Source organism: Penicillium mononematosum, assembly GCF_028829835.1.
Source record: "Penicillium mononematosum strain IBT 11891 chromosome Unknown utg000002l:1.0-8112719.0:1.0-8118358.0, whole genome shotgun sequence".
Taxonomy (NCBI): Eukaryota; Fungi; Ascomycota; class Eurotiomycetes; order Eurotiales; family Aspergillaceae; genus Penicillium; species Penicillium mononematosum.
The window spans coordinates 3,316,010-3,343,526 of record NW_026643272.1 but is presented as its reverse complement, the minus strand read 5'-3'; the positions used below and the strand labels follow the sequence as shown (position 1 = coordinate 3,343,526).

The following is a 27,517-nucleotide window of genomic DNA, read 5'->3' as shown; positions in this document are numbered from 1 at the left end:
GCTATCATCTCACCTTCACTTTTAATTCACTTCCTGGTGTACAGCTCCAGCCTTTGAATGCTTGATATCAGCATTGCTTCTTCCCCATCACTTGAACATCTGACCATCTATCTTTCCTCATACATCTTTTCCACATCCCCCAAGCGCCACAGGGTGACTTTGCATTTATTGCAAGCCAACCCCATCACATGAGCGACAGAGACCCTCAATTGATTTAGTCTGAACAAAGTGTAATTATTGACTGCTTGAGACTGTTCCGATTTAGACAGTTTCTAACCGAACTTGTTTCTTCGCAGCTCGCAGCTATTCAGCCTTTCACCATGGCATACTCTCTCGAAAGACTTGAGCAGGCCCAACACCTCTTTGACCGTACCGCGGGCGAGTTCTGCATGCTCCCACACCTCGCTGGCCCATATCAGTTGAGACAGCGTGCCTCCAAGCGCGCCGCTGTCATTGCGTCGTGGCATGACAATGACGAAGATAAAGACTACAGCCCTTCAAGCAAGCGAACACCGACCAAGCGCAAGTTATCTCTTTTACATGAGAGTGACCAAGATCTTCAATCCGACAAAAAGGCCAAGAGCTTGTCTCCGACTTCTACATTCCGTTCAAGACTGAGTCCGGACCCGGAAAGAGAAGCTTCTGTCCCTCCTTCGACACCCTCACACAGTGAGCCCGACAGCTGGGACAGATACTGGGCCGTCAATCCTGAGACAGACACACCAAGTTCACGATACAGCCTTCGACGCCGCAACAAGGAATCGGCGTCAGAATCACCACAAAAGAAAAATATTCCAGTCGAAGCTGAGACATCAAACCCGACTGGGGATGTGCCCGCTGAGAATCAACCTCCCGTTAGAGGGTGCGCTGCCTGTCAAGAACTAGGCATGGAATGCTCGCTTGCATCTGACCCTAACCCGTTCGCCTATCCTTGCACAACATGTGAAATCGATGATGTCTTTTGTGTTGTGAGCCCCCCCGCCCAAATGGAAGCGATCATGCGAGAATTGCAAAGGTCGGAAGAACAATACTTGCTCATATCGCTACGCTGACTACGACCATTCCCAACCCTGCCTCTCATGCCGGAATCATGGCTTCGAATGTATTGCTGGACCAGCTAGATACCCACCCTTTGCACTCTTTTCCACGAGTGAACCAAGCGAGCCAAGCAGTCCTCCAAGGATTGATTCTCCAGCAACCTCCAACTCACCCCATGGTACCCTAGAGCTCGACGTTTCTGAGGGATCTGAGACGATTGAGCAAACCATCTCTCCTAAAATCGATTCTCCAGAAAGCTTCAACTTACCACTTGGCACCCAAGAAACAGAGGTCTCTGAGGTATTCAAGCCAAGTGAGCAAGTCAGTTCCCCAGCTATCCAATCAAACATCCAGCTTCCAGAGAGCAATCCCGCAAAGAACGACTCTTGGGAGCCCTCTTCTCCTCCATTCAGCGACGCACAGCCCCCCGTTGTTCAGGCCCCGAAGCCACATGAGGTGATTGTAATCTCTGATTCAGACGATGACACCCCAAACATCCCGGAGAGACAGCCCTCGCCGATTTGCATTCCTAACTCCCTTGAGTCACCTAATCAAGACACGGTCTCAAATACCATTGCTTTGCAGTCCACGAACACCCAACGAATCTGGACTGAACTTGTTCATCCCGTGCAGTTTCTTGCAGATGACCGAGAAGGATGCCCTCCTTGCAACTGGTGCAACAACTTTGCATTTGGCATCAATGGCCTCGGCCCTCGTAACCCAGAGGTCTTGATCTTTGGTGACGGCACGATTGTTGAGCTTCAAGATGGCCACACTGCTGAAGGAAAAGAACAGAGCCGGATGTGTACCTCCTGTACAATCAATCGGGTTAAGATCATACAATGCTCCCACAACACTCTCGATCTACTACCTGTGCCTACGGCAGTGAAAGAAGATTTACGAGCTGATGCTTTGAGACTCCTAAATGAAGCAAACAAGGTTCTGATTGACCCCGAGACTGGGAAAGCTGGCCCTTTCCACCCATCTACCCCTTACCAATGGTGCAGTCTGTGCCGAGAGCCTGCATTCGGGACTTGCCAGACGATTCAGCCAGTCGATGTCTACGCAGATGTGGTGAACTGTGATGAAGAATCCCGTGGCTGTGGACTGATGCTCTGTGAGAGCTGTCTCCACCTCACCAATAGATTCCAAGGCGACCTCAATGCTGTCGTTGCCTGGGGTCGCAATGGCTCTAGCCCCGTAATCTATCGGGCTGATGTGGAGTTCCTGCTCTCCGGAGCAGAGAACAACAACATGTACCGGCGTTACCTGGTGGACCCTTGATTTGCAGCCTTGGAGGTTTTTTTTTTTTTTTTTTTTCTTTTTTTTTTCTTTTTTTCCTTTTTTTTTCTTTTTTTTCGTTTTGTTTTCTTTTCTGTCTTTTCTTTTCTTTTAATGTACATATCTCACCATAGTGAGAAGAAATAATAGTTTTCAGTTGTGTTTCTGAATTCTATGCTAGCAAATTCATTGTTTGAATACTCTACAGGGCTCCAGGGCTACAGGGCTAACATGTTTGATTACAGTGAGTGGGCGTTGTGCCCTAATTCATTGTTCACAATAGCTCAATAGCATAGGATGGCAATAGCACTACAATAAGAACAGAACTAGAATCCCAACCCTAAGAACACAATAGCTATTTTGACAATCAATCCCATTCACGAGTCCCATTGAACTACTCTGAATAGTCCACCTTCAAGTATAAGTAAGAGCTGTAAGAGCTGTGAAGCTCCAACTTTCATTTCTTCTCTTCCCATACACATCTTTCATTTCTTTTCATAACTTCTCGTACTCTTACTTTTTTTGTTTCACTAATTGTCTTAACTTTGCCTTCATCTCCAAGGCGCTGGTCGTCTGTATGTGGATAGCCCTGGGTTTCGTTTCCGCTCCGGAAAAAAAAAATTACTAAACTTCAGATTTTCTGCCAGTCGAACTCGTTCACATCTCAAATCCCCTTGTACTTCCACCAAAAGGAAGTAAGGGTGCTGCTTTGATCCCATTTTCTATTTTCCCCTGGTTGCCCCGAGCTGCGACACGAGGTGCGCAGCTCATCGCCACGACGTCTTCACCAAAGAGACGAAAAGTTTCCCCAGAGCCTCGCACCAGTCCAGGCCTTCGGGCTCGACGTCACGGCCGCTCCGAACATCACTCTCGCCACACATCTTCCTCTTCTTCCCGCGGCCAGAGTTCGTCGTTGTCCCCGCCTCGCTACGTGCCTGCGCATCTGCAGTTTCAGTCCGGAAGCCCGCCTGGCCGCTCGCTCACCCCCGCGACCGCGACCGCCGGACTCTCCCTCTCCAGTGACCATTCCGATATGCCCTCCGATACTCGAGAGGGTACACCTCCAACTCATGGACGATCCCCTTCTCCCGGCGAGAAGCGCCCGGCATCCGAGATTACAGACTCCGACCCCGAAGGGGGTGTGAGCACTGTCCCCAATAACACACGCACATACATTATTCCCCGCACATGCGACGGCACCAACGATGAATCCACGAATCCCACCACTTCGAGCAATGGCAAGACAGAAACCGTACCCTCAGCCGACGAGCAGTCCAGACCAGCATCGCCCAAATCAGATGGTACTCCTACAATCGATGAGCAGGTTGCGGAGGTGAATGCGCTGATGACGGCGCCGTTGAAAGAAGGACAAAAGGGCTTTGTTGTTTCCATGGCTTGGCTGAAGAAGGTGCTTGCACGCACTACGGCCCATGCGGATCACACTGACAAAGGATCATTGGAGGGCGACATTGGTCCCGTCAACAACCTGAACATAATGCTCGACACCGACCCAGCCACGCCCAACTTCAAAGACGAAACCGGTGAAACGTTTGTGCCCATGCGCCCTGGTTTGCACGACGCTCTGGATTTCGCGATAATCCCACAACATGGCTGGGACCTGATCCAGAAATGGTACGGCCTTGCTGATCAGTCACCTGTGATCACTCGCTACGCTCACAACATCAGCCAACCTGGTGATACCGAAAACATCCAATATGAGATTTACCCTCCAATTTTCACCATTTTCAAATTGGCCAACCCCGCCGCGGGTACCACCCCGACAATCTTGAGACAAGCCGTCAAGCAGTCTGTCAAGATTCTGGCCAGTCGCCAGACAAACTACCAAAAATGGTTGAAGGAAGCCAAAGAACAGGCCGGTATCGAGATGTCCACCAAGGTTCGAGTTTGGAAGATTCTTCAGCTTCCTAGTAGCACCGCTGCATCAGCCACGGCAACCCCAGCTGTCTCTCGCAGCCAATCGCCAGCTCCTCCGTTGGCTCTGATCTCGAACCCCAATGATAAGCTCCTTTTCGATTTGAACACTTTCCTCGATCTTCCAGAGGGAAGCCACCGGGTGTTGCTTGAAAATGTCAAGGATCAGACCCAGAATGCAAACTACAACGGTCGTATGACCTTGGATATGGCTGGTCTCAGTGTGACGAATTGTGTTATTCTTGAGGAACAGGTCGGCGGCTCCAGAGGTGGAGAATGGGTGTCCGAAGCCTCTGCCAAAACTCTGAAGAGTCTGGGTATCCCTGTGGATCAGCCGAAGACCGATGCTGCTACCAAAGCATCTGCCGCTAAAGTCGCACTGAAGAGCCCACAACCGAGTGGCAGATCTACCCCTACCCTGCCACCCGATCCAATTAGGGGACTCATCTCTCGTGGTCGGAAGGGCAAACAGATCATTGTTGGATTGCAGAATCTTGGCAACACTTGTTACATGAACTCTGCATTGCAATGTGTGCGAAGCATTGAGGAGTTGTCTTATTACTTCCTGAGTGAGTATACACATCTTACTGTTGGATACTGCAAACGAGGTCTTTCGATGCTAATCTTAACCTACAGGTGGATTGTACAAACCAGAGCTGAACCCTACCAATGTCCTTGGATGCGGCGGCACCATTGCCAAGCAATGGGCCAACTTGCTTCAGGAGCTCTACAAGTCGGACCCTCAGCCGAGATCTGTCAACCCCTATCGGTTCCGTACTGCCGCTGGTCGGCAACGTGAAGACTTTGCTGGCTACGAACAACATGACAGCCAGGAATTTGTGATGTTCCTTCTTGACGCACTGTCGGAAGATCTAAGCCGGATTGTTGGCAGCAAGCCAGCCACTGTCATCCCCGATTCCACTGATGAGATGATTCACGATCGCAAGGCTCTTGAGGAATTCGGAAAGAAGTGCTGGGATCTCTATGAGGCCCGCAATGCCTCCGTTATCACCGATCTGTTTGCCGGAATGTACAAGTCCACACTGATTTGCCACAATTGTGAGAAGACCAGCATCATCATGGACCCTTTCACAATGGTCACTGTGCCCATCCCAACGGCTCCGACGCTCGTCAATCGAACAATTATCTTTTACCCTCTTGACGGACCACCCGTATCTCTGAAAGTTCGGCTTGATGAGAACGATACTTTGAAGGTCTGGAAGGACTTCGTTGCCGGGAAGATGGGAATTGATGGGGACCAAATCTTTGCAGCAGAAACTTTGCACAATTCTTTCTGGCAAACCTTCTGCGACGATGACGATACTTTTGGCAGTCTACGCATTGGACAAGAAGACACTATTGTGTTCTTTGATCTTGGTCCTCTTCCAGAACCTGCTAATTCCGCTGACTCCACTTCCGACGACGATGCAGTCCTTGTACCCGTCTTCCACCGCAAACTTGTGCCGCGCAAGAACAAAGAGGCCACTCGTGAACTTTTCGGAATCCCCTCCTTCATACGTCTTTCTAGTGGAGAAACTCAAGATCTTGAGGCGATCTACCGCAAGCTCCTGAACCAGGCCAATAACATGACTACACACGACCTTCTAGCTGCCGAAGAAAACAGCAACGACGACAATGCAACTGATGACTCTGATACTGTGGTTACGAACGAGGATGATGCACGATCAGCAGATTCCCGAATCAAAACAACTTCTGTTGACGGCGAAGACAGCATCGTCGACATTTCCATGCAAGCTGAGCAAGCGCCCAAGCCTGCAGAGGACGCCGATGAGTCGGATTCCGACTCTGAATCTGTCAAGGCTCCCCAGCATCCTCTTGCTGGCAAGATCCCCGCCAGGTTGCTGTCACTCTTTGATGTAACGGTTATGAGCACAAATGCCACTCTGCCTGATGGGCGCAACATCTCCACGATTAAGAACTACCCCTCTATTTCCTCTCGGATCCCATCTCCTCCCACTTCTACTAAGGTTTGATTATTCTGTCTTGTCCGTTCAGATTCAGCCGGCTAATCTTTTCAGGGATCCGATGATGCTTCCTCCAAAAGCTCCGCAGATGACAATGTCGATGATGACGTCGATACAGACGAATCAGATGTGACACCAAACTCGACACGATCGCTCCTTCACCAAGGTGACGCCATCTTGCTTGACTGGACTCCTGATGCCTTTGATTCGCTTTTCGGCGGCAAGCCCCGTGACTCCGAGGAGCTCCGTGGTCGCCCTACCTACATGAACATCAGGAATGTCTTTGATCACACCATGACGGTAAGCCAGAAGAAGCCAAAGCAAGCAAATGTCTCTCTCGACCAATGCCTGGACGAGTTCAGCAAGGAGGAAATTCTTTCTCGGGCAGATAGCTGGTTCTGTCCTCAGTGCAAGACCCACGTTTCAGCCACCAAGAAGTTTGAGCTGTGGAGAACCCCGGATATTATGGTCGTCCAACTCAAGCGGTTTAGCCAATTCCGCGGCAGAAACGGGCACAAGATCAGCACTGTCATCGACTTCCCCTTCGAGGGACTGGATCTGAGCAGCCGAGTGGAAGGCCCCATGGATGGAAAGAGTGCGGTGTACGATTTGATTGCCGTCGACAACCACATTGGTGGAATGGGTGGTGGTCACTACACTGCCTTCATCAAGGACTTTGTGTCTGGTGCCTGGGTCTACTGCAACGGTCCGATCCCCTCCCCTGATATGCTAATTTGAAGTTTTACTGACATATATCTCAGATACGTCTGCGAAGACTGTTACAAACTTGCAGTCGATCATCTCGTCGGGTGCCTACCTCCTGTTCTACCGCCGTCGCTCCGATCGTGCATTGGGCAACCAGGAGCTGCGGGAGCTGGTTGAAGGATACCGGAACCAGGCCAGTGATTCTGGCAGTTCCTCCGGCTCCCGCAGCCCCGGTGGTTCCCAATCACCTTCGGAGGACGGCGGTCGTGTCCTCGGCGGCGCACCCCGCAAGGGGTCGTCTGCCTTGGCCGGGGCAGGAGTGGCACCCCGAGTGAGTCGGGGGCAAGACTCCCTCGGCAATGACCTGTACTCTTCTGCCGAGGAGAGTACTTCGGGCTCGGAGGACGGTGGCAGCGAAGGTAAGAAAATCGGCTTCGAGCACGAGAATGGGGGATCGCAGGTCGACTCCCTCAGCAAGCTCACGGAACCCTCTTGGTCGTTCGACGCCGCTCACGACATCTCACAGATTACCGGTGGTAATGCTGCCACCGAAGATGGCATCTTCGAGGGTCGGTGTCCATGGGGTGGCATGGACATCGACCCTCAGTTTCAGCTTGGTCTCACTTCTGGGGGTGAGGGGGAGGATTCCTCCGATGATCTCCCAGTCGTGGAGCTGCAGGGTGGGGTCCGAGGACGTAATGTCCTCGGACCCATGAATAATACGAACATAAAAAAATTTAAAAAAACCAAAAAAAAAAAGGGGGGGAGTGGGTGGATGGGGGGGATGGGCGTGTTTTTCTACATAGAGGGAGGGGGATGGGCAGGTGGCCCATACAAAATAAAATGTTTCTTGCTTCACTTTCAATCACTTTCTCAAAGAAAAGTAAGAGTAAGGCCAAACTGAGGTTAATGTAGGTCCACTGAACGTCGTTGAGAAGTAAGACTTCTACCACTTCTTCATTACTTCTTCATCACTTCTTCATCACTTAACTACCTCACCAAGGTCTTATAATCTATACATAAGAAACAGGCCGTCAATGAACTCCTATCTTCGTACCAGATCACACCGGAATATGTCCAGGCTCTAGGCTCAGTCTTCGTCGGCAACGGCTACTACCAATGTGTGTCCACAAGGTGACCTCATTCTGTACAGTTTGCTGGCCTTTTTCTTTACTCTCCCATCTTTGTGCACATATAGCGGTCCAGTTCACTACCAGAGATTGTTTCAAGGACCTAAGTTGATGTTAATGTGGATATAGTCGATTCAAGGTTGATGACTTGCTTCGCAAGTAGTATTTCAGTACTAACCTTGGAAGCGATCAAGCCTCACCTATAACTTACATAATTGTTCCTGCAATGGATGGATCATTCAGAAGCGCATGCTGCACTATATAAAAGGCTGACCATTGGTTTCTTAGACCTATAGCAATTGGGCGCTGTATATGCGCCGGTGCTCATCTTATGTTTGTAGTGAAATTCCCTAACTTGTACAAGTCGTGCAGCAAATTAAAGATTGACAAGCATCTATAGTATTCTTGGCATTACTTGCATCGAATCTTAGCGCATACATGTGCTTTGAAAAGACTCATATTAACTCACCTATCAAAATACACGGTATCCAAAGTCACTAGTGGTCTGGACCAAGGAAATCCTCCGTTTAGTAACTCCATATAGGAAGCAGACACACATGTAGTATGGAAGGGATAATATATGTATGCATAGCTTCCAATGTTCAATAAGATGTTCAATACGAAGATGTAGCAAATAGGAAGTTACCTATGTATGTGGCCAGGAAGAGGAAGGTGCCAGCAGACTCCCTCCTTCCATATTAGGGCTATGTGCGTGCGAGTATTCCCCTCTCCGTGCATCTGGCTTCCTCATTTCCACGCTCCTCTCAATCTACTCACTCAACCTCCATACATCCACGCACTTATGCCAAAGATGAAACGCACCGCGCCTTCTCCGAAACGTCGGGGACTGTTCAGGCATGAGCCACGCCAACTCAATCCCCAGCTATCTGAATTATGTCCAGAGGCTATCAACGTCAGCCCTGCCAGTGCCACGTCTATGATTGCAGATATCAACTCCGACCACGCTCATAGACACTTGGCTTTCCAGACCCCCAGTGACCAACTCGAGCTTCTGAGGCTCGAGGCCTTGCGTCTCAAGATAACGGAGACCACACGTTCCAAGTCTAATCCAGCAAATGAGATGTCTTATCAACGCGCGACCGCCGTCCCAGCTCAAGACCTCAGTTCCAATGGAGAACCTGGTCCCACCGTCCCAAACTCGACACGAACCTCAATCCGATCCCGTGCTGCAGTCCTGAGCGAGAGTGAGATCAGTGTCCTTGATCTTGGCCCCAGTCTGCACTCTACCCACATTTCAGCTGGAGTCTCTCGCCGCAACTCATCCTCTACGAGTTCTCCCATCGGAGTCGACCTCACCCGTACCACTGCTCCCAACTTTGTCCCGGGCCCAGGAAGTGACGCTTCGGACCAACCACTTGAGCATCGCCTCAGGATAGACGAGCTCGAATCTGAGGCTCTCACTTCTGCTAGTGGCTCCGTCAACGAGTTTCCTCTAAACCTACGTCAACGCCGCCAGAACCGACCCAACGCCAATCTGCCCAGCGCCCAGGAGCTGCGAGCTAGTCGCGTAAACCGTTCATCCAGCATCAGTGGAGCTCATGCTTTGAGAGATGGATCTGGCTTCGAGCGCAGCCCTACTTCCTTCTCTGATGAGCCTGTTCGCCGGGTTTTCTCGCTCTCTGTTCCGCAATCTCCGCAGTCTCCTGTCCTGCCGCCCCAGCCAATTCTACGACGTGCTCAGAGCTCGTTTAACGGAATGGACCCGGCCTTTTCAGCCATGCGCAATGCAGAGCGGGCGAAACGAAGTGCACGCGAGGCTGCGAGCTCTCGGGATGCCGATCGGGAATGAGACACAGGCGTTGAAACTGATGTATGGCATGTGAGGGTCATTTCATGGAAAGGGAAAGCTTTATGGGCGTTGAGACTTGTTCATGGCACGGGGGAACAATATCTGATGCTTTGGGATGTGGGGAATCAGTTATGGGTTCTAGGACCTGCAAATGTTCGCATTCGAGGCTCTTTACTTTCAGCCTTTTGCCATACATGCAACCTTCGGCATGCATCACCTGTTTATTAGTTGATTACCCTCAAATGAAGGTTGTTTCAGAATCCTTGCGGTGTAGAGTATCTTTTTTGTTTCGGATTATATTAATCTTTACCAACCCCCCCGAGAAAAATATCATGGTTTAGTCGTTTAGGGCTGCAACATTATATACATCGGCCACTTTTAGATCACTTGCGAGGGAAGTCTGGGTCAAGCTGGAACCATCACGACTATTATATTCTGGGCGGAAAAGACATCTATTGTCTTTCAAGTTTTCTCCCAGCTGTCCTTTGTACGGTGTGTCTTGCCCATATTCCATCCATGAACATTGAAGTTCAAGCCTCTTTCATGACGTAATCGCCAACACCGCCCTGCACCAGCCACACCACGACTTCCCCCCCGCAGATCCCCAAGGCACAGCTTCTCCAACTCTGTTTCCGGTGCTAGTTGGCCTTGTCAAGCCTCCATACCTTCATAATGTGGAACGACGAAGATAACAATCCCTACGGGGCCTTTGACCAACATCAGTCTGGCCTATCCGACTCCCTACATTCAGCCGCACTCTCTCCCCGTAAGATCTCCGCTCGGTTCCCACCCTAATGTTTCTGCCTTTGGAACAGTATCTCACAGCAGCTAGCTCTCTACGAACACGACTCAACTCCTCCATCTAGCCGCGATTCCAACAGCGAGCCTCCCGATTATATCACCCATGCCGAAGACCTCAGCGATCCTGAGGATGAGGCCGAGTATGGTGCCGCCAGCCAACAATACCCTCGGAAGAGCGTCTATGACAGCCGGATTGAACAGATCCTTTATGAAAATCCCGAGATGCCAATCTTGATCACAGATGCCGGGAAAAATCATGAGGGCGGTGGTAGCTTTATTGTTTACACAATCCGGACTGCGGTATGAGAACGGTGCCCGGCGGATAACTGTACAATGCTGAGTGTTGATAGGACCTGGAAGTGCGCCGTCGATATTCCGAGTTTGCGTCGTTGCGACAAACTCTGGTCAATTTGCATCCCACCTTGGTCGTTCCGCCGATTCCCGAGAAGCATAGCATGGCGGACTATGCAGCCAAACCCACCAGAGCTAAAGATGATATGGCCATTATAGATCTCCGAAAGCGGATGCTCAGTGTGTTCCTCAACCGCTGTAGGCGTATGAAGGAGATCCGCGAGGATGGAGTGTGGTGGAGATTCCTTGACCCCAACGTTAGCTGGGTGGGTTCGACCCGGATGTTCCTGGGTACGAGTTTATTAACTAACGTTTTGCTCAGAGTGAGGTTTTGAGCTCCCATCCTGCATCATCGGTCCCGAAGAATAACCTCAAAGCGCCACCTCTTGACCCCGCAAATCCCACACCAGCCCATGGCTGGCTCCCGATTCCGTCTACATCCGCAAAGCTCAAGCCCAGCGGTGGGACTACCACAGCTGGCGGAAACGCAGTGTCACCCACATCACCGAGTGAACAAGAGCCACCCTCGTTTCCAGGACCTGAGATCCTCGGGCGGTTCCCTCCCGAGTCACGCAAGCTTAGCGAGCAAGAACTGGATCCTTACTTTATTAATTTTGAAGCGTCTACGCGGGAGCTGGAATTACTCTTGCAGGGCAACATTGAGAAAGTCAATCGACGAACTCTCTCGCATTTGTCTGGGCTCTCAGCCGACCTCATGGAGTTGGGAGCGCGGTACAACGGATTTTCCCTTTCTGAGCAGTCACCAACGGTGGCTGCCGCCATTGAGCGGATCGGCCAGGCCGCGGATACCTCTTATATCGAAACCGAAGAACTATCCTCGGCTTTAAGCGCAAGTTTTGCGGAACCTATGCGGGAGAGTGCTCAGTTTGCTAGTGTGGTTCGCGGAGTGCTACGATACCGAGTGCTCAAGCGGGTACAACAAGAAATGACTCGCGATGAGTTGTCGAAGAAGAAAACCTTACTAGACTCCCTTGAGCGCAGTGAACTCGAAGCCAAGCGCATCGAGCAGTACCTCAACCGGACCAACCCTCAATCTGGAGGGACGAAGCCTCGTTCCCTGTCAACCTCATCTGCCATCAGCAGCGAATCCGGCAACGGTCCAGTCATGTCAGCTGACTCAGGCTTCCCGTCTACTCACGACGATTCCATGAGCTCTCCGCCTGCATCGCAGGTCGGAGGACAAAAGAGGTCTGACCCGTCAGTAGCAGGCTCCCCCGCTCATCGGAAGTCATCTAGTGGGACCTTTGTGGCGAACAAAATCTTCGGTCGCATCAGCCATGCTATCCACGGGTTCGCGGATGTAGATCCCGAACGAACGCGTCGGGACCAGATCGGAAAGACCAAAGAAAGTTTGATTCAGGTATGTGGACAGTGAAACATGTTTCAGGTGATTCTAAAACTAATTTCGATTTTTAGTTGGAGCAAGCATTAGAAGTGTCTGAAAAGGACGTCAAGGATGCGAGCGCCGGTGTGCTGAATGACCTCAAGCGCTTCCAGAAGGACAAAGAAGCTGACCTGCGGCGATACATGGTATGAATGTCACCCTACATGATTCAGAACTCGGACTAAATATGAATTTCTAGGTCGCATATGCTCGTTGCCACTTGGACTGGGCTCGCAAGAACCTGGAGACATGGACGGAAGCCAAAGATGAGGTGGACAAGATCGTTGCTCGATAGAAGATCATCTTCAGCCTGATGGAGCTCGGCGCTGGCGTTCGGTGGATATCTTTAACTTTTTTTCTGTTCTTTTTTAATTTGTCACTATGGACCTCGCTGAAAATGCAAATCCGATATATCCAAGTCTCTTGAGTCTAGGCTTCTAGGCTACACTGTATAGAAAGTAATAGGGTAGCCTTCAGGGGAGACAGGGTTTTTGTCTTACCTGCGGCTTCGTACCCTGCAACCCTACAGGGCTTATATTGTAAGGTCTCAATTAACACGAGCAAAGGGTCTCCTAGATGTGTTTATAACTGTTTTCATCCTTGAAGTGAATGTGTTTGCAAGGTAAAGGCCACATTCCGATGTCATGTACTCCGTAGACCCATCACTTCCCCGTGACTTGAAAGGGAGATCGACACTGCAACCGATCGATTTCAAAAGTCAGACATCTCCCTTGCTTGTCAAGTTCAATGTACAAAAGTTACGGTGTATAATCTCGGAGCTCAATATTGTCAATATTGTCTAGGATAGAGTAGTTGGGTCTGACAGTGATCTATCGTGTCTATCATTTGTGCCACGAATCCTTCCACGAATCCTTCCGCTTCCATCACGCCAAGACGAACTACCCATCTGTATCTCCCACACAACTTACTCCGTATTCTATCCAGGCATTCCGAAAACCCTGCAGGCATGTCCAATTGTGGGCCCCGATTGAGTAACCAGTGGACCGTGTCGCAGTTCCTTCACCCCTCTGTCTCCTGCATCACCAACTCCACCCTACTAGGGTGACAACGCCGTGCGTCGACCGAAAACGATGAGTGCCTGGATCCATCATGATGATCGCCAGGGCCCGGCACTTATCACGGTCGATGTCGCCGTCTGGCCATCGCGATGAATTTCGACATCGGTCTTTTTGGAAATTCCCTCGACGCTGGGTTAGAATGCTTTCCTTCCTCGCCTTAGTATGCTTCTTCTCCATCGGTCTGGCCTTGAGTATCAAAAGAGATCAGAACTTTGCAAATGGCCAGAAGCTGCAAGATCTCGGAAAGGACCAGGCTGTAAGCCGCTTTCCTCCTTCTCGTCAGACACAGCAACATACACATGATCCTTCTATTCTCCGCGTGGGCGATGAATATTATCTTTATCATGTCGGTGAACACATCTTCATCCACACTGCGCCTAGCATGGCCGGCCCGTGGAAGCGTGTCGGAAGTGTGCTGGATGCCAAGAGTGTGATCCCGAAGGGTGATCGTGCCGTGCCCTGGGCCCCGGACGTCATCGTTGTCGACGGCACATACTATTGCTATTACAGTGTTAGTAAGGCCGGTTGCCGCGACAGTGCTATTGGTGTGGCCACCTCTAACTCTCCCGGTCCGGGCAACTGGTATGACCATGGCGCTGTCATTGAGACCGGCACGGGTAATGGATCGGACATCTATCCTTACACCAAGTCAAATGCAATTGACCCCAGCACATTGGTCACTCCCGATGGACATGCTTATTTGACTTATGGAAGCTACTGGAACGGAATTTTCCAAATCCCGCTGAGCAACGACCTCCTCTCTCCAGCCAGCACTACGGAACCCGATGCGCGGCAGCTGGCGTGGGAGCCGGACTCTCTCGGCATGCCGAATCGGATGGCCAACAACATTTGTGGTGACCCGAGCGGTCCCCATCCCATTGAGGGTGCTTACATCTCCTACAACGATGGATGGTACTATCTCTGGTTTAGCCATGGATTCTGCTGTAATCTGAAGGAAGACAACCTGCCACCCGCTGGTCAAGAGTAAGTCTTGCTGACCCAGTGACTTGTTGCTTCGTACTCACGTACTTCAGATATTCCATCCGTGTCGGACGCTCGCAGAGTCCCCGAGGGCCGTTCACAGACAAGTCCGGCAAGGATCTCGTCAAAGGCGGCGGTGAACTTATCTACGGCTCGAACGGAGAGACCTATGCCCCAGGCGGGCAAGCTGTGCTCCGTGATGGCGATACTGATGTGCTCTACTACCACTACTGTGCGTTTACCCCTAGACCCCTATTTTTGAACTTCTTACTGACCTGATTACAGTGAACACGAGCGTTGGTCTTGCATTCCAGGTGAGCTCACACTTAATTATTGGCAGGCTTGTGGACCACGATTGTCGTGGTTCCTGCACCCCTGTCGATCCTCCTTCGTCACCCCTTGCACCATACGCGCGAACGTCATCAAGATCTGATCTAACACATGCAACCCCAGGACGCCTTCCTTGGATTTAATCCTCTCAAATATGTTGACGGATGGCCCGTCGCTCAGGCCTGATCTCCCTTTCGCACGTCATGCATTTCACTATCCATCCCATCCTCGAATTTCCGTTTCACATATAAACATCCGAAATTAATCTCGAACAAAGTCCGCCCCTTTCTGCATCCGCGTTCACCTCATCCCTTTTCTTTCGAGAATGGATCTCAAATTCTGCACATCTCCGCGTCCTCGCTTGCGAACATACTTGACATACTCGCGTCGTCATTCTTTTGCGCTGATAGACCTGTTTTCATCACCCTCTCGCGACTCCATTGCTTATACGCATTACCCGTTCTGTTCAAGGTTCCGTCTGCATTATGTGGCGTACAGGTTCTGGGATATACAACTCTTTAGTATCCGTATATTTGATAGTTGTGGTGTGAATTGTGATTTACCTTGCCAATACATATCTTTCTGCGAAAACGAAAGCGATCTCACTGGTTCTGTCATATTTATGAAGTCAAAGAAAATATGTTCCAACGTTGCGAGTGTGAACCTGACAGAGTATAGTCTAATGGGGCTCTCCGTTTAGGTAAATGTACTACTTAGCTCACTGTATACGTCTAAGGCTGGAAATGGGTGCAAATCGAAAGAACGAAAGTGAATTGACATGCGCCGTTCCAATCCATAACCAAAAGTACATGCGTAACGAAAATCATATATCCCAGCCCATATTCATCAGCCGACACGTCCTATTCCCATCTCATACAAAGGCTCTTCCTATATTTCCATCCGCTTTCATAGACTTGCTGCGCAAGACCCCTAAGAGTTCCGGCGCCTCTTCCATGGCCTCCATCCATGATTTAGCAACCCTTCTAGACGTGAACGAAATCTCTTGCGACCTCCGGGCTCTTGTGGTCGACTGTCCATCAAGAAGTCTGCTGCATCCTCCATAGTCTCTAGCTGTGACTGCTTCGAACACTCGGGAATCTCTGACTCCGGCTGCGGTTCTCCCTGGCTCTGGAGTAGGTCTGGTGTTCCATCCGCTACCTCCAGTTGTTCTTTTCCAAGGTTCTTAGAGATATCAGACGACGCCGGCTGATGCTCATGATTATCACTCGACAGATCCAATTCACCTGTTTGCACCTCTGACTGGGATTTATTGGTGTCTTGACAAACATCTGATGCCTCTGGCTGCGGTTCTTCCTGATTGTGGAATAGGTCCGATGTCCCGTCCACTGCCTCCAGCTTATCTTTTTTAGAGATTTCTGGTGAAGCGGACTGATCCTCATGGTGGTCGCTCAGTAGGCCCGGTGTTCCCGGTGTCCCTGTTTGCGTCCCTGACTGGTCTTTCTCGGCACTTTGACAAGCCTGTGCCTGCTGTACTTCATGACCGACAAGTAGCTCGGATGACCCTGCTGGGGCCTCTGGTTGTACCTGTCGAGGATTCTGAGATAGGTGCGATAGTTCTTGCGGTTGGTGGCCCTGCTCATCCGGTGAATTTGTTACTTCATCTTGGTCTGGCAGCTGTTGTTGCTCATGATTCCCTGGCAAGCCTGAAGCATCTTCTGGAGCCTCAAATTGCGGCCGCTCAGAGGCCTCCTGAACCTCAGGTATCTCAAGATGTGGTCGTTCACTACTGTTCGGAAGCTCTTGTTCGCGTTGAGTTCGAATTTCCAGTGGATAATCGTCTATGAATCCCCGTCTACTTGAGTCTGTTGGCGTTGTCTGCGCATGGAGTGGCAAGCGATCAGACGGCCGAAATCGTAGCAGCCTGTCAATTATCGGCAGCAAGCGAGCCATTGTCGGGTCACTTGCCTTTTCGACAAAAGCGTCCTTTAGGCGCGGTACTAAGGGTAGGATTAAAAGCGTTCTTCCTGTGGAGTAGAAATAATGTGCTAACCTTGAATTGATACGCCTTTGGCTACGTATTCTTCCCCTGCTGGACCCTCTTGAACTGACACTAGAGAACCTGCTGAGGTTGGAGCTTCTGCATGTGGCTGTTAGGTCTGTTGTTTGTTCTTCCGTTGCCCGGGCCCTTTCCAGTGCAGATGTTTGCTCGGAAATCAATCGTAGCTCGTCTAGCTTTGACTCCCACTCTGTTGGTAAGTCTTCCACAAACCCAATCATGCTCCTTATGTATTCATAATCGTTGAGCGGAATAGGGAACGGAGGTTCCAGTGTTGCAAGTTGATATAGCTGTCGCGTATAGTTTAGTAAAAGTCATTTGAACTGCAGTTAATTTTGAAGACGTACGAAGCATCCCGTATGCCACAGATCAAGACGATAGTCGACCTTGTCCCCAATGATAGACTCGGGGCATCGAAGATGCACTGGTTGCTTGAGGTTATCAGGTTCCTCTCCGCGGAGGAAACTCTTTCCAAAGCCAATGAGACGGGCGCTATCCGAAATGCTCTCGGCATATCCTGGCCATTTGGCAGTTTCTATAAGTTCTTTTGGAAGCCCGGGATCCAGGAGCATCCCGTCACGGCGCTCTAAGGGGACCGCCTGCGGCGATCCGAGAATCTCAAAGAATCCTCCTCTAGAGGTATACGCTAACCTGGATCTATAGTCGATGATAATGTGTGAACCACTGATACCTACTGCCATGTAAGTAACATTGCCAATACGCCGCAACTCTTCACTGGACTTTAGACTGTTCATGGGAAAAACAAACTCACCTCCGTGACACATTTCCAAGCGTTGCATCAGTTTCACGGCCACCAAAACCTTCTGAGCAATTCGATGTATAGTCGAAGCTTCCATTGCGTCACAATGAGTCGAGTTACTGAACTTAGTATTGGCAAATTCGAGATAGTGACCGTAGTTGTTGAAGTCAATAAAGGACTGTTGAATCAATTCAATGGTGGGACCAAAGGATGCAAATACCAAGCAATGATGCGTTCCGTTCGGACCAACGACCAGAAAGGTGTCAAGCAAGTTAGCGATACCCTTGCTGGAGGGGTAGTCTCTTGTCTTTTCTTTCAAATATCGCAGGTTTCGAATTTCCCTCGGCTCCTTGATGTGCGCGGCCAATATCTTCAAAGCGACCCATGGACCATGAGAATGCCACACATAGCTTGGTCTTGAGGAGGTTAGCTTCTGTGTGAATTTTGAGATGAAGAAGAGGAAGTGTACTGGTTATCCTCTGCAAGCCACACTGTACAAGATTCACCAAAGCCTAACTTATGGCGCACTGTGTACCGGCCATTGTTGAATTCGTCACCGAGACTGACAGGGTGAAACGCACCCCGACAATACCTGTGAATCCCTTCCTCCGCGAAAAGGAGAGGATTATCTTTAAACTCGGTTATGTCAAAGTTGGGGTCTGTGTTAATCTCCATGACAGATATGTGGGATCGCAAGTGTAAAGGAGAGAGAGAGAGAAGTGGACGATGGTAGAAATATAAAGACTGAGGGATTCTTTGTTTGGATAGCCCGAAGTATTGGCTACAACTGTAGTGATTCTCTTTGTTGACTTGAGTCATCTCACTTTAATTCGATTTCATTGATGCTATAGCCATGGACATATACTTGCAATTCTCACCTCTACCTTGCCTATTTGAAGGATTTAAAAAAAAGTATAGAAGCCTTTAATTCTCCTATAAGATATAGATTGTTCGAGGTGACAGATGATAAAATCATCAACTACACATTGTAACATGTGTGGATGAACGCAAATCCATAATACCTGGAAAACTCCCCTCCAATCCACGCGGAAAAGACTGTGAATTCACCATTCCTGTGTCTCTTTCCAGTTGGAACGCTGGCTGCGCTTGTCACATCCTGCAACCGAGCGTTCCCGCGAGGGGCTTCGACTACGACCCCTCTTCGCATTTTCCTCCAATTCAATCTCCCAGCGCTCCTTTTTCTTCTTTTTGTCCCGGTGCACATTGCTGTCTTGCCCCCAAGTTGGACTGCCACCGCCACGGTGTGCTTCTTCACGTCCCCAGGAGTTAGGCCTGGATCTGTTGGGGCTGTTGTTGCCCCAATCACGGCTGGGGCTTGGTCGGCCTCTCGACTTTCGCTCCGGGGACCCATACCGGCTACCATTCCTTTTCTTGTAACTCTTCGTATCATCATCCCCCCATCCAGAGTATCGGTTATGGTCTTCATTGGAATGGTTGCTCCGTGATGGGCTGTTTTGCCGTGTGCCGCTGCCACTCTGCCCCCAATCACCACCGGTATCCGCTTCGGTTCTTGAATTTCGCCCTGGGGACGCATGACGGTTGCCTTTGTTTTCCTTGTAACTCTTCGTATGATCGTCGCCCCTTCCACGGTAGCGGTTACGGTTTTCGATAGAATGATTGCTCCGTGGGTAGCCAGTTTCCTGTCGGCCATGGTCACTCTGACCCCAACCACCCCCGAAAGCTGCTTCGCTTCTTGAAACTTGATCCGGGGAGGCAGGGCGACTGTTGGGCCATCCATGATGGTGCTGCTGTTGTTCATCACTTTCCCGTCTTCCATCGCTGCGTCTGTGATCATCATCATGTCGATTTCCCCATTGAGAATTCTTTTCCCGTGGGCTATTGTGAATATCTCGTGAGCCTCGTCGTGGGCCTCGTCGTGGGGAACATGATCCACCATTTCTCAACCCCCCCTTGGTCATCGTTGAAAGTGCTGCCCCAACCGTCGTTGTTCTCCTTCTGCCCAGCACTGTGTTGATTATCCTGCGGACCTTCATCATTTCCCCAGCCATCACCACCATGGCTGCTGGTTTGGTAATTCTGGCCTTCGGCATTTCCCCATCGATGATATTGCTCGTTTTGTGCACCCTGGGGATTGGGAGAATGGGCATTAGGGGACTTCTGGCTGTTCTGGCCTTGCTTCTTGAACTTCTGTTTGCGCTGGTTTTGTCGGTTCTGCTTGCTCGGTTGCTCATTCTGGCATTGTTGTTGCTGCCTCTGTTTGTTTTGTAGCGCTCGTTGTTTCCTTTGCTGCCGTTTGGATAATGGGTTCGGCTGCTGGTTCGCCCGCTGGGGACTACGCGAGCTCGCTTGGGTTGGGCCTTGGAAATGTTGGTCAGAATTCGGGTTACCGGTAAATACGGGCTGCCGGGTGTGAACATACTGTGGCGGACGCAGGACATGGGATAATCCTCGGGTCTTTGGCCGAACCCACCCACGAGGGGTAAAGTAGGGTCCAAATATGGGGTTTTGGGCTCCGTTCGCGGGTTCATAATTGGCCTGGGCACGATCTCGGTTCCTTCTGTGGAAGATTTGGCCTTGTTGGTGCATTTGGGTCACATGTGATCGATACCAAAGGTAGAACAACCATGCGAAGACTGGAGTGACGAACGTCACCGACAGAAGGACGGCGACCAGAATATTGTCCTGCATGGTGCAACGGGGCGGAGAAAGAGTGATCTGAAGTGATGGGTTTGGAGTCGTGCAGCTGGAGAGCAGGAAGTGAATATTTGCGTGGTGCGCGTGTGATAATGATAAAATAGCGCAGAGTGCAAGAGAATGAAGAAAGTGAAGAGGACGAAGAGTCTAGAGAGTGGGATGGATTGAAGGCCTTTTGTAGGATTATCGATCTCGATATCAAGTGAAGGCAAAGAAAAGAGGAAAGACAAGGCAAAGTGAGGAAATGGGGAAAGAGCAGACTCGCAAACATGGCAAACGAGATATTCTCCAATATTTCTATCTGATTTATATACGTTATCTTTTCACTTTCGATTCACATTATAACTCACATTTCCAGTGCAGTCTGGATTCTTGACAACCAGTCCCCATGGACTGATGACGATTTGCCAGCGACCAAGAGGGATTCGAGCGATCCCCGGAAGGCAGTTGGCTGCACTCGCAGACTCTCTGAGACTGGAAAGACTTGTGAGCCTAGAGCAGACGATATGGCAATAACCCGGAGACCGAGGGTGAATATCTCAGGCTTCGAGACCCAACCAAGAAGTCCATCTGGCTCTTTCTCAGGGCCAGCCAGAGAACAGAGATATGTTAACCCGTCAAAGGCCCAGGCAGAGATTTCATCCAACGACAGCTTAGCGTACGCCGAGCCGGTCAACCGCAACAGAGCTCGCGACCAGACCTCGACCTCACGCACATCATCGACAAACAGATTCTGCTTCTCCTCCACGAATAGGACGGTACTATCTTGGCGATGCTCTGCGATCTGGTCTGACACAGCGACTAAGTGACTGCGTTCGTCAGATCCACTGACCCTTGGCTCTTGGCCAGTCAAATATCGAAGAACCCGTTGTCCTAGCAGTGCAGAGTCCGAATAGTTATCGATAATGAAGTCGGCAAGCAGGGCACTTGCATTGAGAGGTGCTAGGGTCACATCGGCGTCAGGTGAGACGGACGAGTGTGACAAGGTCCAAGAGGCTGCTGATGCAGCCACATCACGAATTTCATCGTCGTCATCATTGAGCATGTCATACAAGACCAGGTAGACATCTAGTAGCATCCCATCCACGCGTGGCTGGGAACCAGGTGATCTAAGAGCCCGCGAAAAGCTACCAACAGATACGGCTGCAGCAAACCGGGTTGTGAATTCCTGGGAAACGAAAATGATTAGAGTGACTCGACTCAAATGTGCCTTCGGGAACTCACCGTCTCCTCGCTCAAGGCAGAGCGAAGCTTGATAGTCCAACTGTGGACATCGCCTTCAAATGAGGACGAAGCTGCCTGATCAACGAATGACCGAATTGCCAGTAGACAGCCTCGAAGTCGGAGCTCAGCATCTGTTGCCTCTCGGTTCCAGGCTGTGATGTCTGTTTCAGGGCGGAAGCTGTTTGCAATAGCATCCCATGGAAGGCCAATGCTTGACACAGAATCGAACTGTGATGATATTAAGCTCTCCGCAATAGAAGCCAAATTGGATGCAGCCATTGTTTTCACATCGGGTCGACTATCCCCCAATACCACCGATGAATACAAGCCAGCCAAGGGCTGTCTGTACCTCTTGTCTTCGCCAAGTGACTCATGGAGCTGCTCCATAATCCAACGAGCGACATCTGCATCGAATTTTGATACTCCAATGAAGAATGCCGGGAGCTGTTCCCACTGTTGTGAGGTAAGCATTTTCAACGTAGTGCACCAAGCAAGCGCTCTTCTAAGGAGGGCAGATGCTCGGCTAGTGCTTGAAAGGTTCCATCCTGCCTGAGAAGCGTCAAAAGCAAATCTCAAAATCCCGTCGAGGTCGTGAACCTGGAACATCTCATTGATAAAAGAAATAATTTGATCTATAGATCGTTAGTTCGGTTCTTTCTGCCCAGGTGAATTCAAAAATGTCGACTTACTTTCGTTCTGTGCTTGGATCGCCCGCTCCAGCGTGCCGTTGAGAATTTCAACAAGCTCACTTGCTACCGTCGGCGATTTCCCAACACGGAACAGGAATTCCAATACGGTGCGCAATGTCGTGAAAAGTACATCCAAGTGCGCTGCCAAATGGTTAGCTCGAGTAAGAATGGGGAGTGTTCAGTGCACTCACACGTCCAGAAATCATCGGTGGTGAAGGAGTATCGACGAAGGGCATATCGCGCACATAAAGCAACGCCATGAACATAATTTTCGGTGATCTTTGACGGAAGCGTAATAAGCGTGCGCAATTCTTCCGGGATATTTTGTCGAGTGAGCAATGACGCATATACACGGGCCGCATGCTCTCTAACACCCCAAACCGGGCTGCTCAGGTGCTCAAGAACCAATCCACGTAGCATCTCGTCAGTGGGATCATCCAAGCTGGGGACTTTGTCACCAACGAGTTCCAGTGCAGGGAACACACGCTCGGTAATGATTTCAGTGCCCTCCGCTGCTTCACCCTGCGTCGTTGTGAGAAGACCAGAGAGCAGTTCAAGCAGACCAGGGTACTTGGGGAATGTTATCCGGGACCCTGGTTCTGAGCCAGAGTTTCCTCCAAAGCCAGGCCCAGCGCCTGGAATGACCCGACACATTTTTGTGAGAAGGGCACGGAAGAGCATCAGTCCTGAATTACGAAGGGCCCAGATTGGAGACCCCAGGCGTTCGGCGGACAGTGTCAGTGCTTTCATTATGAATGGCTCGGTATGGGGGCCAAGCTTCGCGTTAGTGAAGATATCTTTCAGGCAATTCATTGCATGAACCTGGGGCAGTTCCAAGTACTGCTTCTCTTTGTCATACTTCACGGCAAGGGATGAAATCTCGTGGAGTTCATTAATGGCCTCGTTGAAGAATGGCGTTCCAGGATCAGAGCCAACAATTCCTGTCACCAACGCAGGCAGGCCAGCAGACCGACGGGTGAGCTGAGATGCCGAGCCAAATATAGTCGACTTGGCTTCCTGGTACCAGTTCCTAGGAAGTTCTCGGATTGATGGATCCTTTGAGGAGCTGCATCGTTGACAGCAGGTTGCAAATGTCTGTGAGACGTTGGAAAATGCACCTCTATGGCGCAGTTCAGCCAGCTGTGTGAAGCTGATACCTCCGATGTTGCAAAATCCGCCAAATTGAGTCCGTCACTACCGCTTGGTCCGTAACTGGTGTTTACCATAGTGGCATGGAGCAAAAGGCTACTGCAGTCAGCGACGACGCATAATTAACAAAGGGATCGAATTTACCTTGCTTCGCGAAGAGATCGCCAGGAATATGAAAGGGCGTCCTTTGGTCCCACGTTGAGATCCTCGATGGGCTCGTCCGAGTGACCTTCGGGTGAGTCGATGCACAGCAGAGGCTTCGCCTCAATCCAGATCTTATCGCAAATTGAAACAATGCGGTCATGGATAGACCGCCAAGCAGCGGATCCCGACCCGTCAGATACTAGGGAGTGGAAGCTTGGCATAAGGACAATATACCTGGAACTTTAATCAGCATATCGTCTCATGTACAGACTAAGACAACATACCTCAGGCCGGACGTATATCCATGAAGTGGCGCCTCGCGCATAGTGGAGTTGAAAAGGGTCTTTGACCCTAGGAGACGTTCCTCAAGCTTTTTCAAAATTGTGTCGACTACTGATGCCTTGGTTGTCCACCAATCAGAAACCGGTTGACCGGAGTTGGCTGGCAGGGCTGCGCAAAAGATGATGTGGTACAGACGAGCAACAGTATCAGCATGATCAGCCCTGCTCGTGTTACTTGCAAGGCTTTCCGCTCGGGTAATTGCATCTGTCAACCGCATGCCTACGGCCGACTGCTGATCTGTCTTGTCGTGCAAGCCGTTGAGCAGGATCTCTCGAGGGCACAAACTCAGGATCGAAAGCGCTGTTTGCCGCACCTCCTCGAATGGATCTAGCAGGAGATCAATCAATAATCGGAGTAGTTGAGAATCAAACACTTCGACATGGACTTTCCAAATATTTTCCATCTCTGATTTTTGAAGCTTGGCCTCTATCCGTGGGTCAAGGCCGGAGTCCAGCAAGAGCTTTAGAGCCTTGAGAGCTGTGATATGGCGCGGATATGAGGCTGCCAGACGCAAATCATTACCCAATAGCTTAAGGTATGCCCTTAGGAACTCTGTGGTTTCGGTTTCATTTCTGGCCTGGCCTTGGGCTGGCTTGTTGGCTGTTTTCTCTGTCTTCAAGGCAACATCTTCATTTTTGACAATACCACCTCTCAGACGAACAAAGAATTTGCGTGTCAGACTCAGAATTTCTCCTCGAGTATATGCGTCGGATTCAGCATGCATCGAGGGTAGTCCACGAAGGATAACATTCGTGGCCTCCACCGTAAATGGCTTTACAGTGGAAAATGCCGTGATCAGCAGCGAGAGGGCCGCTATACGGATATTGGCCTCGCGGTGCAAGAGAAAGTTGCCGATCACGTCGCTCTTCATGACCAAAACTTCATTTTCGTCGAGTTTCATTTTGCCAACGTTAAAAATATCTATGCATATTAGCAAATTGCGGATGAATCCAGGTGGACACAGCTACTCACAATCTTCATGAACCAAGTTGATTTTCTTGCCGATCTGTAGAGCAGCGAAAAGTACCATATACTCTGCCTCAGGCGCATCGGTCATATCACCTTTGAGAAGGCTCTTGACTGGGAGGGTGTCAAGGAAGGTCTTAAAGCCATTGGGGTCAATGCTGAATAGAGGTTGCAGGAGCCTATTGGACAAATCTTCCAACCCTTCCATGTTTTGTAAGACCATGCGTCTCACTGGCATTACCCACATTGCTGACAGCTTTTCCGCTGAGGTTTCAGGCTTCATCTTCTGTATCAAAATTGCCAGCAAGTTACCAGCTGGCACCGCCATCGTTCTGTTGTTGGTTTGGATCAAGAGCCCCAGAACAAACATCCTTGCTGCTAATTCATCGGACAGGCTGCCAGATGCAGAGTCAAAAGCGGGGCCTGTTTCCCCTAGAGAAAGAGCTTCATGATCTTTGGCGAAGAGAGTTGCCCATTTATCTGTGTTCTTCAAAAGCCACTGGCGAGTCAATGGGATAAACTCGCTGGGTAGCAGGGCATCCCTTCTGATGAATGTCTCCAAAAACACCAGGCACCCCTTCAGTCGTGATTGAGGCTCCCCAATCACAATGCTAGGAATGATGGCATCAATAATTGCAGTTTGAAGTTCTGCTCTTGTCGTTGCTTGATGCCTTTTAGCTAGGATGGTAGTAATTGAGGCAAGGAGTTTCTTAATGGGCTTTGGCTTGGCGTCTTCATATCGAGTCAGACAAATATCGAATATTGACAGCCACACTTCCTGTGAGAAAATCAATTGTCGAGTCGTATCACATTGTGACTTTGTCGCAGCATCAATGAAAGCAGATGTAGCATTGCATGCCTCTGCAGAATGAGGTGGCGAGATAGATGCTGTCGATAACGTCTGAACCAACGACTGCCATACCCGGTTGACCTTTCTTTTGAATATTAGTACAATTTATTCTTATAAATTCGAACATACGCTTCACTTACTCAGTGTCTTGGCATGTCAGTGTTAATTTCACCAATGGGCCTTTCGCGATATCTCGGAGAGTTTTCTCCGAGTACAATTGCACGTTCTGCGCAAGGTCATCCATTTCAGTTGATACAACCCGGTGCACCTGACTTGAATCAACAGTCAGACCCCTAATTGTATAACCCTCGGTATCTTGGATAACGGTTCTCGTGAAAGGTCTCCCCGTTAAATTTTTATGCTCCCCGCGATGCCTCAGGCCGCCGAGTGATAAAAGTGGGGTTCCCAATCGGGTAAAGCGTATCTCCTTCGGCCAAACTCTTCTCCGTTCGATCGCCGGAAGTCACGGGACCGAAGTTTTTGCTGTTCCGATGCCAGTGGAGCTGCGAACCCAGGGTCATCACTTCTTTTCCAGTCATCCGCCCTTGCCCTCCAAGGTTATCCTTAGGTTATTGTAATTTTATCTTCTATCCCTCTATCTTTCCATACCTCTTTCACAATGTCCATCTGGGACTCCCTCAGCGGCCGCAAGCAAACCGGGCCCGATGCCTTCGACCCTTCAACCGCGCAAGATGCCACATCCTTCCTCTCCGAGGTCGCTATTCCCGATCCTTCTCGCCTCCATCCCCTGGCTGGTCTGAATCAAGATACCCTCGACTACCTCTCCCTCGACGACACTGCCCTCGATGAACTCCCCGGCTCGCGATCAGTCTTGCCATCCCGTGGATGGTCAGACGATCTTTGTTACGGTGCCGGCACTACCTATCTCGTTGCGCTCACTACTGGAGGCGTTTGGGGACTTGTAGAAGGATTGAAGAAGACACCACCTACGGCAGCACCGAAAATTCGTCTTAACGGTGTACTCAACTCGGTTACCCGTCGCGGTCCGTTCCTCGGAAACTCGGCCGGTGTTGTGGCTATGGTTTACAACGGAATCAACTCGAGCCTCGGATATGTGCGAGGCAAGCACGATGCCTCTAACAGCATCGTGGCCGGCGCATTGAGCGGCATGGTCTTCAAGAGCACACGTGGAATTAAGCCTATGATGATCTCTGGCGGCATTGTGGCTTCCATTGCTGGTGCTTGGGCTGTATGTATATTGTTCTGATGTTTCGTGCGACATTTGCTAACTGCAACTCTACAGGTTACGCGAAAGGCCTTCTTCTAGATTGCTAGCATGGCCAGTTTTATCCTACTCCGCTTCTCGGTTATCCAATACTCCATACCCTCCACGCCACACTTAAACGACATTGGCGGTTGACGATTAGCCGCCTCGCTTTGTCTTTCCACCTGCGATGTATTACAACTATTTTTTTTATTCCCCCCCTGTGGGTCTCTTCACTCCGGCGCTTCAAGCTTCATGTTTCGCATTTATGCGTGGGTTGGGAATGGGATGTGCAACTGGGTTTGTACTTTGTATTTGTTCTGTGTACATAGAAAAGTCTCTTGCATACCTGCGACTCATTGGCTATGGCGCTTGCAGTGCCTGTCAGTTACGTATTCTAATGCTGCTAGTGACTTCCAATAGACAATTTCTCACACTTTCGGATTAGTCTAATAAGTGAACTTCACATTCCAACCGACATTTCACCGGAGAAACCAAACAATATTCGGTGGACTTGGAGATTCATCTCAATGCCACATGAGCTATGACGGTGAGTCTCGGGCTGGTGGCTCGTGGACAGCTTCTTGGACAACTTCTTATTGTCTTTGTCTAGCCCCGTGGTATCCCGCGTGGCTCCCGGTTATGGA

The 27,517-nt window shown here is 50.2% G+C and overlaps 6 protein-coding genes across 6 annotated transcripts; 4 read left to right on the top strand and 2 right to left on the bottom strand.

Annotated features, from left to right (window-relative positions):
- Window positions 1-320: 320 nt before the first annotated feature.
- N7519_003052 (Peptidase C19 ubiquitin carboxyl-terminal hydrolase 2) lies at window positions 321-9,881 on the top strand (the record flags this gene model as incomplete). The annotated part of the gene is made up of 8 exons (XM_057289830.1): window positions 321-968; window positions 1,024-2,310; window positions 2,882-2,894; window positions 2,967-4,820; window positions 4,888-6,239; window positions 6,291-6,942; window positions 6,998-7,626; window positions 8,883-9,881. 8 exons carry the CDS (start codon window positions 321-323, stop codon window positions 9,879-9,881), a joined length of 7,434 nt encoding a protein of 2,477 aa, XP_057151032.1.
- Window positions 9,882-10,553: 672 nt separating this feature from the next.
- On the top strand, window positions 10,554-12,733 carry N7519_003051 (PX and BAR domain-containing protein; the record flags this gene model as incomplete). The annotated part of the gene is made up of 6 exons (XM_057289829.1): window positions 10,554-10,647; window positions 10,714-10,982; window positions 11,033-11,299; window positions 11,356-12,414; window positions 12,471-12,584; window positions 12,638-12,733. 6 exons carry the CDS (start codon window positions 10,554-10,556, stop codon window positions 12,731-12,733), a joined length of 1,899 nt encoding a protein of 632 aa, XP_057151031.1.
- Window positions 12,734-13,548: 815 nt separating this feature from the next.
- On the top strand, window positions 13,549-15,014 carry N7519_003050 (putative endo-arabinanase; the record flags this gene model as incomplete). Its single annotated transcript, XM_057289828.1, has 4 exons — window positions 13,549-14,501; window positions 14,552-14,730; window positions 14,784-14,812; window positions 14,952-15,014. The coding sequence occupies 4 exons, from the start codon at window positions 13,549-13,551 to the stop codon at window positions 15,012-15,014; spliced, it is 1,224 nt and encodes a 407-aa protein (XP_057151030.1).
- A 744-nt stretch (window positions 15,015-15,758) lies between these two features.
- On the bottom strand, window positions 15,759-18,280 carry N7519_003049 (uncharacterized protein; the record flags this gene model as incomplete). Its single annotated transcript, XM_057289827.1, has 4 exons — window positions 15,759-16,786; window positions 16,895-17,135; window positions 17,193-18,021; window positions 18,075-18,280. 4 exons carry the CDS (start codon window positions 18,278-18,280, stop codon window positions 15,759-15,761), a joined length of 2,304 nt encoding a protein of 767 aa, XP_057151029.1.
- Window positions 18,281-18,669: 389 nt separating this feature from the next.
- N7519_003048 (uncharacterized protein) lies at window positions 18,670-25,889 on the bottom strand (the record flags this gene model as incomplete). Its single annotated transcript, XM_057289826.1, has 10 exons — window positions 18,670-19,405; window positions 19,512-20,330; window positions 20,632-21,449; window positions 21,506-22,137; window positions 22,195-22,335; window positions 22,386-23,260; window positions 23,488-23,721; window positions 23,772-24,750; window positions 24,802-25,730; window positions 25,786-25,889. 10 exons carry the CDS (start codon window positions 25,887-25,889, stop codon window positions 18,670-18,672), a joined length of 6,267 nt encoding a protein of 2,088 aa, XP_057151028.1.
- Window positions 25,890-26,264: 375 nt separating this feature from the next.
- On the top strand, window positions 26,265-26,933 carry N7519_003047 (protein transporter TIM23; the record flags this gene model as incomplete). Its single annotated transcript, XM_057289825.1, has 2 exons — window positions 26,265-26,855; window positions 26,910-26,933. The coding sequence occupies 2 exons, from the start codon at window positions 26,265-26,267 to the stop codon at window positions 26,931-26,933; spliced, it is 615 nt and encodes a 204-aa protein (XP_057151027.1).
- Window positions 26,934-27,517: the final 584 nt, after the last annotated feature.